This window comes from Bacillus rossius, chromosome 6, assembly GCF_032445375.1.
Source record: "Bacillus rossius redtenbacheri isolate Brsri chromosome 6, Brsri_v3, whole genome shotgun sequence".
Taxonomy (NCBI): Eukaryota; Metazoa; Arthropoda; class Insecta; order Phasmatodea; family Bacillidae; genus Bacillus; species Bacillus rossius.
The window spans coordinates 46,017,868-46,034,770 of NC_086334.1; the positions used below are offsets into that span (position 1 = coordinate 46,017,868).

Here is a 16,903-nt window from a genome sequence, read left to right on the forward strand (position 1 = left end):
AAATTACGTGAAACTTACATGCTATAATTATTATATTATGCTTGAATGGATTCCTTAGGTGGAATGTGAAGGGCTGAAGTCATGGAATTTCTGCTGTAATTTATACTTTATATGTATAATAATTTGAAAACATGAATCCAAATTGGAGACTCTTTTACTGGCCGCTGATTCTCCATTTAATTACAACATTAAAAACATAATCAGTTGCATTTTAAATTAAATTGGGCCCAAGACTGCCCAAAGAATTACAGGCAAACAAATACAGTAATTATAAGTTATTTGCATGGTTGCACAATTGTGTCACTGACTTGTGCGGGCTGGGTGGAGGGTGTTTTCTGCCAGCGGGGACGGGTACAATTGCTGTGGGGACCAGGCTTTGCTGCTACAGTCGATACATAAAATCATAAATCACTACACTAGTTATAGCCATACCTTAAGTAAATGACTAATTTTTCATTTTCAATTGAAAACCCACTTTAACTGCTTCAATTGCGAACCTAGCCACAGTTAACGGTGACACTTGTGCCATGTTACGCCTGCATCACACGATGGAAAATGTCATACAGGCTCTGCTAGAAAGCTTTCAGCAAAACTAAGAGATGGCAGCATGTATGAATGTTTCTATGGAATAAACTATCACGTCTAGGGCCATATTCCAAGACACAAAAATAAGGGTTTAGGTGTTGAATATGCAATACCTGTACCCTAACCATATTCCAAGTGCACGATAGGACACGGCCAGTAACTTATTTTTAGGGCACTACTTTTTGGTGTCCTATCTGTTGCCGATTTGATCCATAACTGTTTATATATTTTTTCCTTTTTAATGAACTTTAACGGAACTTTTACGATTACAATTTCCCCCCTTAATATCTTAAAAAACAGCAAACATTAATACAGCAAAAAATTCATCGTTGATTCTTGTACAACCCAAATTAAATATTTTATTTCTCGTTATAATTCCATAGTTTTAAAAAATAAGCTAAATTTAAGATAGATTCCACGAAGTACAACTGTTTATAGCCTCGCAAAAGTCCTCGTTTATTAAAACGGTTGCCAATCTGATACCTTACAGGGGTTCAGTTAGGACACGTTTTGGAATATGACCCGAGAGTTAGGGTACGGCAGTTCCCCAACAAGGCAGTGCATATTCGCTACCTTACTGAAACGTCTTGGAATACCGCCCCAAGAGCTAGCCTGGCACCCTCTCATCAATTAATCTCAGCATCCTTTAGGCTCACCCGGGGGTTCAGCCTTGAAACCGTGCGTGACAGCTTATATAAAAGTCTGTCTTTAGAAATTGGCAGGTAATATTTCCAATAAACACTCACATTTTTTCTGTTGTTAACTAGAATATTTGAATGACTACACCCTAGTCTTTGGAATAAATGTTGTCTTTTGTTTATAACATCTTGCAACAGCGCTGAATTTGTTTTCGAACTTGGTGTTCGGTTTAAATTCGTTTGTTTTTATCTGTTTACAGTACACATGTTTGAATATTTTGTGAACAAACGACTATGTTCATAAGTTGAATTTGTTTACATGTAATCTAATCAATTGTGTTAATGCGCCTGGGTATTTGAGATTTTTTATTTCGTAAATTTGGTTTGGTATTGGTTTCATGACAAGTTAATAGAAAATTGTGGTTAAAGAATTGGGAGAAAAGTGTTAAATGTGTACTCAAAAATCTGTTTATGCGTTTGTTCTTATATCGATGTGTAGTTTTGAATAAAAATATATCATTGAAAGGGTTCAATGTTTACCATATTTTCTATAGTAGGTCAATGTTGAAATTGTGAAAATGGTATTTTTGTTTATGGGTGCTACTAATGTTATTTCATTATCGCAAAATATAATTTTTTAGTGCCAGTGGATTAAAAAAAATCTGTAATTATTATAAAAGGAGGAGCACATAGAAATAATATATAAATATTTTTAATTTCATAATATTTACTTCTCGACAGTTTCTGGAATCATTCAGTAAAATGGCATTCCAATAATTAAAATATTTTACAGTTTTAAAAGTTAGTTGGATTAGGTTAACTAAATTTAAAATACATAACTGTAAAATATAAATGGTTGTTTACGGTTAGTTACATTAAATACATATGACTTATTCATTACATATTACATTATATAAATGTAACTAACCTAACAACTAACTTTTTTTGCAATAATCAGCAACACTTGCAAAAATCTGACTGGAAATATTTTTATTAAATCGAACAATCACTAATACTACGAAATACAAAGAAACTTTTAAGTAACTCTTTAACTTACAACTGCTGGCAACATGTTAACATTGTGTTTCAAATATTCAGTATGTCTGATTTTTGCAGATCATTTGAGCACCACTGTGCAGCGATCGTACATCTTCTCAGCTAGTGGAGTAGTTCCCTGAAGCCTGCCAAATTCAAATTTGTGCACTTCTGTTTGCACCTGCAACTGCAAAGTTGCATTTCCAGACATTAATGTGTATGGGTGTGTTTTTTTTCTTGTTTGTAAATAATGTTCAGTTCTTTAGTATTTGTTGTAAACAGTAGGCTTACCTAGTGAATTCTGTTGGCATATTTTTATGAAATGACAAAAAATATTTTTTTCCTGTTTCAGGAGATAAAGATGGCTCGCAGGAAAGGAGAACCAAGGTAAAAAAATTTTTTTTTAATGTTTGTGAGTATTTTCAATCTTGGACAGATTTTTAATGCAATTTTGCTCATAAATTATTAATGATCTATAATTTGTTGTGTATTCTCTTAATTTTTGGCTTTAGATTAGCAGATAGTAGTCGTTCCCACCGATAACTCATTGAACGTACATCTTGTTTCATTCAACCACTGCTGACAGAGTCTGACTTAAGTTGTACTTGCAACATGCTTTAAGGGGTTTCACATTGACTTGACAGTGACACAGCAACACACAAGTGCACCCAGCATTAAAACTAATCAGATAATCTGGACACCACAACAGCGACGGCACAGATGGACACAGTTGCGACATTTCGGGAACCGAAATCTTTTCCTATCATCTTTCTTCTCCATTCTTGTGGATTCTCAATCACATACAGTGAACATCATCTGTGGCATATATGTTTTAGATGTATGATGCAGTGAAATGAAAATTCAGGGTTCTGTTAAATTCATAATTTTAAACAACTACGTTTAGAATGTGACTTAAGTGTATGTTTGAACAGTGTAGCAAAACTGAATTTGTGTTTGATTAATATTTTCTTTTAATATGTTTTGTGGTTGGTTGTCATAAAAGTTGTTACATATTCTTTCACTTTATTCCAGGAGCAGTTCCACAGGGTCACCATTACAAAGCAGATCGTCTAGATCAACAGTAAGTGCTTTGCTTATTGTCGTCTTTGTGCACGTATTTAAATAATTAACCAAGTAGGTATAGTCACATGGTAGTGGAAATAAATTCTGGACTTTCATATTGAAACATATGTTTTCTAGAACATTGTTAACTATATCTCTAAACTTAAGGCTGTTTTTTTGCATAGTTTTAAATTTACATACTTGAAATTACTTTTATTAATGGTTTATATTTATGAATAATAACATAAAGCTTAGAGCAATTTTTTTACTTAACTTTAGAAGTCATTACAAATTTACTAACTCATTTTCGCTAAGGTATTTTATTATCTAAATGCTGAAAATGTGTTCATTATATTACTGCTTGGCTCATAAGACATATAACATATAAGCATGATAGTAACGAGCCAGCCAGTAGACAATTAAGGGTGGATCCTGGGCGACCGTGATGGCTGACTCATTGCGCTCGTGTGCCAGGGTTAGAGGTTATCTTCTGTGAGTTAGGTAAGAACACTGAGACTGTCATCTCGCAGTTCGAAGCCCACTTAAATCCTGGGATCACAGCAGGTGTGTTGAAGTACTGCTGCGATGCAAGCTGACTGTAGGGACAGGGTTATACAAATCCTGGCTATACAAATCTCTACAAATGCCAGGTCGCCATGACACCTAACGTTTCCTTGCTGGGGACTAACTTCTGTCAAGATACCAAGATATAACTATGTATACAGTGCTTTTGAAAACCAAAATGTCAGCCAATTTTGTTGTTACAAAAGCTTGTACAGAAATGGCTAGATCCAAGAAATCCATGCAGTATTTAAATTGCAATGAGTTGTCTCCAATTACTAATAACTGTACCAGATTACTATAGGTACTGTTTAGTTCTTTAATGTTAAAATAAAATCTAAAAGTAAAAATGGTCACAGAGTTTATTTGTTTTATTGCGGGCTCCTAGATTTTGTGCCTGGCTCCTAAACTTTAGAGATATTGTAGAGTCCTGTGTAGGATGCTGATCAGTGGTAATTCCTGGTGGTCTGCCCCGCAGAGGTCGGGCGACGACAACAGGCAGCCGAGGAATGCGCCTGCCCTCAGGGAGATCAAGCGCTTGCAGAATACCACGAACCTGCTGATCCCCCGGAAGTCGTTCCAGGATGTGGTGCGGAGCATTGTGCTGAGGATTGTGTGCCAGCACCACTTCACAGGCACAATCAGGTTGGCACTGACCTGCACTTAGGGACTCGTAACTGCAACTGTTTTGTGATGGCTGTCGGCACTAAAGCATAGTGCATGTGGGGCGAACGGGTCAGACTCGGACTGGCTCTAACGTATCCACAAGCCGTGACCACAGATCTGACTTCCAAGATTGTTGCCCGAAGCTCACTGTAAGCTTTGGGGGTCCTGTAATGTTTCTTTACATAGCTTTATGTAGGGACCCTTTTATTTCGCAAATGGTTTATTCACAAAATTTTTATACAAGTATATAGGGTCTACATACCAACAATTTATGTTATTTTTATGGTGTTACAAACCGTTTGTGCGTCGTGAAATTCCGCGAAATTTCACGAAATTTGCCCGTTTTCTCGTTTTGTGCGAAATGGGGCTAAATTCCTCTCTTTCACGAAATTTCACACAAAATAGCCCATTTAAAATCATTATTATTATTTTTTTTTTAAGATTTGCGCAAGAATATGTTTATAAGTCAAAGATGAAACTCCACACTACACGAAAAAATTTAAATGAACGATGCCTAGGCAAATCATTTTTTCACTTTATAATTTAATGATATAAATAACTTCATATTTAAACGCCCTCGGGTTCAACAAACGGGTTTATACGTTTATTAACCTAACAATAACACAACTGTTTTGTTTCCATTCATTGGCCAACAGGTTTCCTAACGGCCATAGCAAGCCACAGACAAGAAAGTACATAAACACTATCATAGCGACGCCATGTTGAATTTTATAATTTTTCGCTGTGAATCTTTACTTTTTTCTTTCAAAACCCATTTATACAGAAAAAAAAGTCTTAATTTTCTAGAACATTCACAATTTATCTAAAGTCAATACCGAAATATGGTAATTTACAAAAAGAACATTAATTTTACCAACATGGCATCCTTCCATACAAAATGATGTCCTTGATGTATTGTGAACAAAACTTACACACTTTATCTCGTCTTCTCTGAGACGTTCGGAGAAACAGATTTATCATCTTTGGCTCAGAAACTCCGGGCTTGTTTGTTTTGAAGTTGCTTTTAGTTGAATAGGCACTTTTTAAATACCGTGTTTTATCACAGAATTGTCGCACGCGCGTAATCGTCGCAACCATATTTTAGGCTGTCAAAATTGGGATAAAAAAACTTCTCTCTTAAACGTCGCATGATGTTTTTGGTCCCGCTAGTAGATGCCGAACGCTTTGTGTATGTATCTTTTCCATATAAAACAATGTATTTTAAAGTAGAAATCTAATATTTATTCGTTCATTACCACTTACTTAATAAATTAACGGAAAAATATGACGTTGTTTGGCGTGTAAATTTTCTTACAAAGACGTTTTTAGAAGTTATTTCCTTTATCTGATCGTCTGCGTCGCCGCGGTGTAGGTATAATCTAAAATTTAATTTCGGTCATTACCACTTATTTATTTTATTAACGGAAATACAAAGTTGTCTGACGTGAAAATGTTCTTTTAAAGACGTTTTTAAACGGTATTTCCTTTATCTGATTGTCTGCGTTACCGCGGCGTACCGCTTATAAAAATGTAGCCAGCGCATCATTCATGTTTGATTATGTTGCTTACCCAGGGTGTCCAGCGACCTGGAAAACCTGGGAAACCTGAAAAAGTCAGGGAATTTTGGGGGTCAGGGAAAAGTCAGGGTAAATTGTGAAAGTTCTGGAAATGACCAAAACCACTAACCACTCGCTTATCATGAAGGTTTTTCTCAATGTTTTACAGAATTCACTCTTTAGTTTTACTATTTGACAAATCAAATCATATTTAAACTAATGTTTTCCTTTACGTATCTGGACTTGCGACATACAAGCGTGCTGCTTTCATGAAGTCTATAAATACCTACCGTATGTATGACATGCATATTGTATTTTGATAATACTGCACCCAATGTTAGGAAGGGGGCAGATAATACCATAGTTTGTAAACTTGTAAGCTACTGTTCATAGTTAGTCTGCCTAATATATTGCTACTGTACCATATTTTGGGTTACAACATACCATACTTTTGGCGGTTCTCGAGTGTACCCGAAGGTTACCGAAGCTGGCCGAACCGACCACCGGCGCCATTACTGCAGTTTCCTCCGTTTGTTTACACGTTTCGTCAGTTATCTCAGATTGCCAAACATAATTTTCTTTGAAAGATACAAATACTGTATTATTTTGGAAATTTTTGTACTCTAATCATAGCCAAAATACTTATGAATTTTAGTGCTGTGATCTTAGGAAGTTATAAAATGTAGCATATTTCTTTACACTGTAGCGATGTGCATACAAACTTACGCTTTGTTTATTGCGAATCTTTCGCGGTCTTTCTGCTAGATTTTACTGGAGCTGCGACTAGGCCTCTACAATTTCGGTGAATAATGTCTAAATTCAAGAAAACATCGTTCAATCCTACATGGTTACTTGACCCAGCATTTAGTTGGTGCGCGGAAGTGCCGGGCGATAAATTTAATTTTTTTTGTAAATTATGCAAGACTGTTGTTTCCCTCAGTAATATGGACAAACAAGCTCTTTCAAGCCACATGAAAGGCCAAAAACACCAACGTGCAAATAATGCAGTGAATTCTTCCAAGTCAGTTGGTATTTTTTTCAAATCAGTTACTGCTGTGTCTAAAGTTACCACAAGCAAATTCGATGGACAAGCCTCTAATGAACAATTTCATTCGTCAGGTAACGTCAAATCATCTCAAAGCTCATAATAGTGATTTGCCTAGCAGATCCCAGTCTGTGAGTTCTCGAGGTTTTGAACAATATTTCAGGAAAGACAGTGTTACAAAATCAAAAATTTTGTGGTGTTTGAATGTCATTATGCAGAATTCTTCTCTTAGGTCTGCTGCCAATAGTGTATCTTTATTCAAAATAATGTTTCCAGATAGTGAAATAGCTGCAGGAATGCAATTACAGAAAACCAAATTAGCATACACAATTGTGTCGGGCCTTGCTCCTTACTTTCAAAAGGAAATGTTAAATAATGTTGTTGACTGTCATCATATTTTTGTTGCTTTTGATGCAAGTTTAAACAAAGTTGCTCAAATGCAACAAATGGATATTTATGTCAGATTCTGGGACAAGGAAAAGGAAGCTGTTGCTACACGATATTACAACTCTGCATTTCTGGGTCACTCAACTGAAAATGATTTGTTACTTTCATTTAAGAAATCTCTGAAAGATATTAATCTGAAAAAAAAAAAATTTCTGGAAAAATTTTCATTTTTGTCTGGAAAACCTGGAAAAGTCAGGGAATTTTTCTATCCTGGTTTGCTGGACACCCTGTTACCGTATAGAGCGCGCGCACGTAGTCGAATATCAATATCTCGCCGATTGGATCCAACGCGCGCTCTCTCTGTCAGGTGCCGAGTTAACTACATTTGATAGCCCGCATTCTTTCGTGGCAAGTGTGTACACTACGACACGTTAGTTCACGCGTTCGCGTTAGAGTTTTGGTTTTTCTATTTAAAGTTGAAGAAAGGTTTTTGTTTAAGGAATTATTAATATAGATTGTTTGGCATGCTCTTGTATACTCCGCCTTTTTTTAAATAAACGTACTTTCCATGAACGGGATTTGTTTTTATGAATAACTTTACCTAACAAAAAAAAATTTTCCGCAGAATGGTCGCACCCCTACTTTTCAAACTTGATTTTAGAATAAAATCTGCGACGATTATGCGAGAAAACACAGTATTTTTTTTTAAATTGAAAAGTGGATTTAAGTGTTACTCTTGAATTTATATGTTCATACATTTATCTGAAACAGTAATTTATCTTGTATTTTGCCTTCGAATGAAGCATGTAATTTAAACAACAGGTATATATAATTGCAATTCGCCATATTTAACGCGTTACAAGCGTTTAAATCATGCCGAAAATTGTATCAATTCACAACCATCAGCAGGAATTTGCAACTGACGGATTTTATATATTTGATGCAATGAAAAAAATAAGGATGTGCAAATTTTGCAACTTCCCAACAAGGGTTTATATTAATATTACAATTTTAAATGTGTAAATGTTCAAGTTTTAAAATAGCAAGATGTTTTCAATGTTATCTCATAATGAAAGTTAAAATTTAACAGTTAAGTTATTTTCACTTTTCCTGTATTCTTTTTTTTAACCCCCATAAATGTACTATGTGGTAAGTAAAACAAATTTTATTTACAGCTTTATTAAAAATTTTGACTTTTTACACCGCTTCTACTGGTTTTTTTACACCGCTCTTACCAGGTTTTTTTACACCGCTTTCGCTAGTTTTTTTGCACCGCTATTGGTAGTTTTTATTTACCACTAGCTGCCCGACCCGGCTTCGCACGGCTATACTAATGGAAAAAAATTAAGCCACATCTCCCATTTACAGTTATGGTAAATTAAAAAAAATTCAGTGAAAATTTATTACAATGCTGTATAATGTACCGGAGAGAAAATGAATAGCACTGATGGTTTCCCGACTCGTACATGCATCGTACAACTAATGTACCCGTACTTCGCTACGGCAGTCTACAGGCAGATCACTCTTGCGCCGCTCATTATACATGCCCCTCCTTGTGGGTACGCCACTGCCGCGCGATGCCCGTTGCCATGGAGACGCAGAAGGCATGAACAATTCAAAATCCTGATCTCATGCAGACAAAGTACCCACTGTTGCCTGGTTTTAACCACCCATGGGATCTAATTTTCGGAAAATGTCATCCTGCGTAACATAAGGAACATTACTGTGAAGTTTCAAGTCTGTAAAATATATATACTTGAAAAAAGGGGGAATAAAAAACAAATTAAACACAGAGAGAGGAAAAAAAACAATAGTTTAGGTTTGCAATTTAAAGTGATAAAAAGTATTTAAATACTAATTGAACTCTTATGAGGGTACTGATTGCTTCGTTGTTAATATCACACGGGTGATTTTTACTTGTATGGGAAAATTAACAATGATAACTGATAAGGCATATAGTGCGTGGCAACAATGTTAATAGGCAATAGGAAATAAACTTCTAGCGCCTGCGGCATTGTCAACACACACTTTGTACGTGTACTGCATGTTGTATCTAACCACCTCCAACGCATTTGATTCTAAATTGGACTTTTAGTAAGGATCCCTAATGTTATTGATAATATAATATAGCCTATAGCCTTCCTCGATAAATGTACTATCCAACACTGAAAGAATTTTTCAAATCGGACCAGTGGTTCCTGAGATTAGCGCGTTCAAACAAACAAACTCTTCAGCTTTATAATAATATTAGTATAGATTTTTCAGGGTCCCTAGCTATATGACATGCATCTCGAACTACTATTACCTTTTCTTTTATGTTAAAGAGGATTTGAAATCATTATGAGGAGGGGATAAAAGTAATCCTATTATAAAAATAAGAGGTACTATTATTAAACACAATGTGTGAAGAAACCACCAAAAGAGAGGTGTGCCATTGAACGGATGTGAGAGTACAGAATGCAGAAAAGGCATTTTTTTTTTCATTTGTTCAATTAAAATATACTAATAATGTATCTCTATCTATAACTAATAGGCAAGAAGTTTCACTTGTCACGTGTGGGCTCCACGCATGCATTCATTTTTTTACTTCCTTGATTTTTCCACCAGTCCAGTGGATCATCATTCTTCGGATTCCGCTGAGACAACTTAATATTTCATCTTCTTTCTGGTTTGTGGCTGGTTGGTTGGTCAGTGAGTCAAGTGCAACACACAAAACATATTTTAGATAGATTTCAAAGAAATATTACCTATTTCGCCATTACCATGGTGCGACTTCCGGAAAATTGTTATATAGTTTTTATTACATGGTCCATAGACCCCAAAATTATAGTCAACTTAAAAGTTTATATAAATATATACTGAGTTAGTACGGTCAGGGAATTCTGGAAAAGTTATAGAAAAGTCAGGGAAATCAAAAACATTTTTGGAATTTACTATATTTACTGTGAACCAACACACTTGCCCCCATGCTGCTAAAATATGTTGTTTAAAAAATATATATTTGTTTCTCCTGTAATTTTTAATTCTGTTGTGTCGGAAACATGACAGACAAGAACCATTTAACAAACCACACCAAACTTATCGGACTCATTTACAAAAAATAATGCAACATGTATGAGGCTAAAATGATTTATTGAGAAATTTAGATTTGCACTACAACATTATTCACACATTGTTTTATATTTAACAAATAACCAATGATTATAATTTAAAAAAAAAAAATATTAATAATTCTATTTTATGTGTGTAACCAAATCAACAAAACAACATCCAAACTTAAAATGTACTGGTATAAGAAAATATATTGCCAGTTTTTTTTTTCTTCTATATTTTACACATTTTTGTAATAATTCCATGTAAATATTTTTTTTAAAATTTTTTTGTAAATTAATTTTTCTTGGACTCTGTGAGAGTAACATTTTTTTTTTGCTATTTGCTAAAATTTGATTAGAAAAATATTCAATTTTTGGTGAATATTGTTATATTTGATTCAAAATTTGATTCGAGTGTATAAAAAAGATTCAGAAGCCAAATCATGAGTTTTTATTTTTATTGTTTTATGGGTTAGTGTCACTAGACATGTCAGAATTACTGTACATTTTACGAACATTTTATATCTTTAATTGTGTCATCTCCCATATTTTGAAATTGGCAAAGTAGCAGCTTTACTTCTTTGAAATATTAAGTAATTTTTAATTTTGATCTGTTTATAATATTGTATTAGTTCATTTCTGGGCCTACACAAATATAAAAAAATTCAAGTTTTGGTTCATTTGACACTTAATTATTATACTTGAACTATAATAGCACATAGTTAAACCACTTATTAAAAAGATTACTTAGCTGACTAATACAAAGTGATGAACATTCTGCAAGGACATGTCTTACACCAATTATCATTTAGTTGTGCTGAAAATATGCAGGGTAAAAATTGCCATTTATGAGCTTTCCAAAGTAAGTTGCCAAGTATGACTACAATCTCATGTAATGTGGGAAATTTTCTATACGGACTGGAAAAGTCAGGTAAATTCATATACAAAATTGTTTAGAAACCCTGATACATTACAATTTTATGGACACTATTACTGCCACAATTTTTCACAAATCTATCACTTCCAGACTGATACTGACATGGCCGCGGCCTAACTGTCCTTATGCTAAGCGGGGGTTCGCGTTGATACCTGTACTGAGATTAATTTGTGGGCGCCACTGTGCAAGGGGCATGGACCCGGGAGAGGCTCTTTTTCAGGGCCGTGACGTCGCCCATGTGAGGCGTGTTTTTAACCCCCCTAAAGCCAATCCTAGTACTCGCCACTAGTCCGCTCTCAGCGTCAGGTACGCCCTTCACCTACACAGTGGGCTCTTACGGTGTCTCACGCCGTCACACTCAGGATGTTGAAATAAACTAATACAAATAAAATTGTATGCCCTGGTTTATTAGTTGCTACTTCGCCTACACCTTTGATTATATCACACAACGCCTGCGGCACGAATCGGTTGACGTGGTGCGACCTGACCACGTGGTCACATTTTACAATTAGGTAATCAGCATAAAAAGTACCATAGTGGTCACTCATACAATTATATAAACAGTCCCTCCGACCGAGAGAAGCCCCGAGGAATTACGAACGAAAGATTTAAGATGATTAAGATTTAACAGAATTACTTATCAGTGCAGGCAAGTGGTGAGGTCCCCGGGGTGCTGATGCGTCTGCTCTCGGTCGGTGCTGGCGAAGGACTGGGGTGAGCTCAGGGCTCTGCTATCCTAACATGGCGTCTTGGCGCCGAACCAATTACCGTTATACCTATTTACTATTACGTGCCATAGGAAGCTACAGGTTAAACATGAAACACTCTTAGTAATTATATTACACATAATGCGTGATAAAAACTATTAACTAAAATTACAACAATTTATTATTAATGATAACCAGTCCGGCTTCTGCGGACTTCGGTTCACCTCGTGCATTTTCGGTACGTCTTTTCGTAGTTTATGGCTTAACTAAATATTAATTACTTAAAGTACATAAAACACTCCCGGCCAATCTGCCATCACACGCCACTTGGGGAAAAATAAGCAAAAAGAGAATTACAGTGTTTATCTCTAGTTGAAGGGGTGTGGTGCACTGCTGTAATATCTATAGTGGAAAATCTCGGCTGAGTTTATGGGCAATTTTTGCCTGTTTTTTGAAAAACAGAAAAATCGTAACACTCATAATATAAAAAATATCACATCCATTTGAACATGTTATAAATTGTAGGAGTATTACCAAAATCTTATGTCTGAATAAATTTTGGATAAGATAAACCATTGTTGCCTTGCAGGGGGTTGCAAAAATAAAAGTGTAGAAATAAAAAAAAATCATATTTTCTGCACCATGCACACTATTAAATGTTTTGTTTTTAAAATACAAAAATTAATTATAATTCCCTTAGTAGCCATACCATCAAATCTGTTCACATTGTTTCCAAATCTAATAAATTTTATTTAAAACTTTTGTCTGAAACAATTTTTGATAATACAAACCATTACTCCAAGGGGTTGAATAAACCTGGAGTTGAAATAAGAAAATAAATATGACTTACCTAACATGTTCTCTATTGAATTAATGTTTATTTTTGTTTAACTTTTTTAAATATTGTATATATTTAAACTTTGTGTTTAAACTTTAAAGTAAATTTTATGTAACAAACCATTACTGCAAGGGGTTGAAATAACAATGTTAGAAAAAGACAAAAAGGTCATTACTTTTTTAATAGATATATGTACTATCAAATTCATTATAATAATAAACTCCTAAACTTTATTTAAAACCTATTGAAACAATTTTTTTAAACAAATTTTTACCATAAAAACAGGGGTTGAAATTTAAAAAAAAAAACTTATCAAATTTGTTGGAATTTAGTACAAGGGATGAAGAATAAGTTTTGAAGGTCAAAAATAATTGCATAACTACCTTAGTAGGCATTATATGAAATTTGTTAAGACATTCAATGCTTGATGCATTGGGTTAAAAACCTTAAAAATATTATGGCTGCAAGGAATATGATAAAATGTTAAATCAGTCTCTTTTTGAATATTGGCGAACATGTAGGACGTTATGTATGTTAAGTTCTTAAAATGTTCCAGGAGATTATAGAAGTTTCTAAAACATTTCCAGAAGAAATAGGTACTTCAAAATCTATCTATGTCTGTAGGCTGTGCGAAATTGATTTTTTCTTCTCTATGTTTTACACAAAAAAAAATTTGCTTCTTTTGGTAAAGTTTTAAATTCAGAACAGAAATTACTTAGGTACTGCCTCAACATCTGACATCAATGCTCCCTCAAATCTAGTGCCTACTAGCATTTTAATGCAACTGACTTGCTCCTTATACTAATTTGGAAATTTTGACTTCAGTTTTTGCACAATGCTTTGGCATATTCTTAGTTGGACTTAACATATTTACATGCTCGTGGGTTCATAATTATTATACGGTGTGTGATTTAGTTAAGCAAATAATAATTTATGACAAATAATTACCCTGACAAACTAAATTGTGAAAAGCTTTATACCAGCAAAAAAATATTTAGTTACACAGCTAAAACAATACTCATACAACACTGTTAAACAATACTGATTTACACGAGTATTTAAAACAATACGTATGTACAGTAGAAACCCTCATATCCGACCTTCCCACAACCGACTCCTCCGGATATCCGACCTAGTCTCCGTGGTTGGCGAGCCTGTTCACACTTGAAAAAGTGACGCATCTCCATGTTTTCGTGTCGCAAACTGTAAGTTCAGACGTGATTGTTGGTGTAGAATGTGCTTGTACTATAATCTTGTACTGTTCTATGTTTTTTAACGTAACGTAACGTATTATGGGCAAAAAAAGTGGAGGGACACTTCCGCAAAATCAAGTTTGGCAAAACTGAAATAAAAATACATTACTGAATTCTTTAAATAAAGTTTGCTTACATTATATTCATCTTATCATCTATAATTTAACAACAGTAAACGTTCGAAATGTATACAGCAACATTTTTACAAATAAAGTTGTATTACTGTACAAACTGTATAGCTGGGAAAGGCATTTTTTTTTGCTCCTACGGATATCCGACCTTTTGGCTGTTCCGACCATGGCCCGGTCCCGTCATGGTCGTATATGTGAAGTTCTACTGTACTTGAAAGAACACCATTTTCTTGCCAATATGGTGTGTTGCGCGGTGCACAACAAGCTGAAACCCCGTTGTGTTGCCCTCTGCCCAAATAATGTTGTGTTAAAAATAACACAATTTTGAATACTGCCTTAAATGTTTGGGAAAAAAAACTCACTATTGGCTGCAAGATTGTGCAATCACAGTACTAGTGGCTCAGAAATTGTTGTGGAACAATTGTAACTTATGTGGCTTTGCATATATTAGATTTATTTGTTTAAAAATCATAATTTTACCCTGCATTGAGGGTGAGCTTGTGCATTTATTATAGGTAGAGAACTGAAAAATTCATGGTTGCAATAATCTTTTTTAAAAAAAAACAAAAAAATACATAATACAAAAAGGAATTTATTGAAGCTGAAATGTGATTTTTCTAATTTTTCCATCTTACACAAATTTACCAATATGTATTACGTTGACATGATGCTTGTCAAACTTAACTGAAAAACGGTGCATCGTAGAGAAATAATACGTAGAATTAAAATAGCAGTAAAAGTTTTTATGGAAGAAAAACATTTCTTGTTACATTTTTTTTGTATCTTTAGCCATTTTATATTTATTGTTGAATCTCCATGTGCCCTGTCGTGCCGCTGTTTGTACGTACTTGTTCCGCTGAACTCCCAGGTGTTGGGGTGAGCGTGAGTGGACCGGGGGCCTGGCCATACCTGCGAGTGCTTGTCCGCAGGTGGTCCGTGACCGCGATGGAGGCGTTGCAGGAGGCCGCGGAGGCGTACCTGGTGAACTTCTTCGAGGACGCCTTGCTGTGCACGTTGCACGCTCGTCGCGTCACTCTCATGGTGAAAGACTTCGAGCTGACGCGCCGGATGCGCGGTCCCAACGACGTTGCCAACCGCTAAAGTCCCGGAGGGCGAGCTTGTTCGATAACTGTTGAACCCCGAGTCGCGCTACCCGCATCCGTCACGTGAGCAGTCAGGTTTCTGCACAGCAGTTCGTAAAATTTAAGGTGGAACAGTAATTTTTTTTAAGTCTAAGTCTACGTGTTGTGGCTGTCAGTGTTTTCAGGTTTATCCAAATGTGTGCCGTGCAGTGCCAATCTAGTTCCATTTTTTTTTATAGTGCTTGTCGTGCCTAGACCAGCAAAAATCGTGTATGGATCTGGAACGTATGATTCCTTTACAGGGTGACTGCTGGTTGCAAGTGTCTCGAAGCACTATGAAACTAGACTGGTCACAAAAGTCACGATATTAACAGTAACTGTGCTAACAATCATGAAACACTTATCTTCTGCAGTCCTTTTTAATTATTTTGTTTGTATATTTGATGCCTTACTTCATTTGAAAGTTGTCCATTAAATCTACAGTTGGAAGTGTCACTATGCAATTTTAGTTTTTAAAGTGTGATTATTTATGTGTGATGGACTATTTTTTTAATAGTTACTTCTTATTTGTAACGTCATTCAGGATTATCTAAATTAAATTTGTGAAGTTAGTTTGAGGCAGTTAATTGATTTAAGTCTTGATACCGCACTCTTTCCCTCAAATGAGAATTATCACAGTAGCTTTGATTTATTGGTTTTAGCTTGTCAGCAACTACTATACACTAAAAAAAAAAAAACCCTAATAAGTTCCTATTTATTAAGTTTTCTTGCGAAATAATGCATGATTAAATAGGGTACACAAATATAAGCTCATATAATCACTCATTTGGTTGTACAGGATCTTGAAAGGAAAAAATATTTTTTTACGTGGAATGGATTGTATTTCACTGTATTATGCAGTTCATGTATGTTTCCTGTATCAATATGTAGAGTAGCAGATTATGGAAAATAATGCCAATATGAACTGAAATGTTGGTCAGGTTAAGTTAGCAGCATAAAAAATATATATATATCTTTTAATTTAAATATTAAAAATAACATTTTACGTATAATTATTGTAGCTAACTTAACCTAACCAACCTTTCACTTAAGTATTATTTGTCTACATTCCCAGAAGCCAATACACCACACATTAATTTTTCTTTCACTATGTAATTGTTACATGATGTGAAAAAAATATTTTTAATGGGACTTTAATCTTTATTTTTAATATTTTTATTTGATTAAAACTAATAAAACTGATATTTGCACAGACTTACATATGAAGTTTACTATACTGTTGATATTTAGTGTTGAACTACAGAATATTTGCTAAAACCTGTGTAATT

General features: G+C 34.8%; 1 protein-coding gene across 6 annotated transcripts; it reads left to right on the forward strand.

Annotated features, from left to right (window-relative positions):
* Nucleotides 1-1,393: 1,393 nt before the first annotated feature.
* LOC134533134 (uncharacterized) lies at nucleotides 1,394-16,187 on the forward strand. Of its 6 annotated transcripts, none has more exons than XM_063370419.1 (6): nucleotides 1,394-1,575; nucleotides 2,340-2,481; nucleotides 2,611-2,645; nucleotides 3,291-3,339; nucleotides 4,360-4,526; nucleotides 15,423-16,187. In XM_063370419.1, exons 3-6 carry the CDS (start codon nucleotides 2,620-2,622, stop codon nucleotides 15,592-15,594), a joined length of 414 nt encoding a protein of 137 aa, XP_063226489.1. In that variant the 5' UTR covers nucleotides 1,394-1,575; nucleotides 2,340-2,481; nucleotides 2,611-2,619; the 3' UTR covers nucleotides 15,595-16,187. The 6 variants fall into 6 exon arrangements, with proteins under 6 accessions (XP_063226489.1, XP_063226491.1, XP_063226490.1 ...); XM_063370421.1 differs by having other exon boundaries at nucleotides 1,395-1,575; nucleotides 2,340-2,475; XM_063370422.1 differs by having other exon boundaries at nucleotides 1,405-1,544.
* The last annotated feature ends 716 nt before the right edge of the window (nucleotides 16,188-16,903 follow it).

What these genes read in the sequence shown, in the direction of transcription:
- LOC134533134 (XM_063370419.1), top strand. Translation starts at nt 2,620, where the DNA reads ATGGCTCGCAGGAAAGGAGAACCAAG. An exon ending in CGCAGGAAAGGAGAACCAAG is followed by an intron (nt 2,646 to 3,290) that starts GTAAAAAAATTT and finishes ACTTTATTCCAG; the next exon opens with GAGCAGTTCCACAGGGTCAC. An exon ending in GCAGATCGTCTAGATCAACA is followed by an intron (nt 3,340 to 4,359) that starts GTAAGTGCTTTG and finishes TCTGCCCCGCAG; the next exon opens with AGGTCGGGCGACGACAACAG.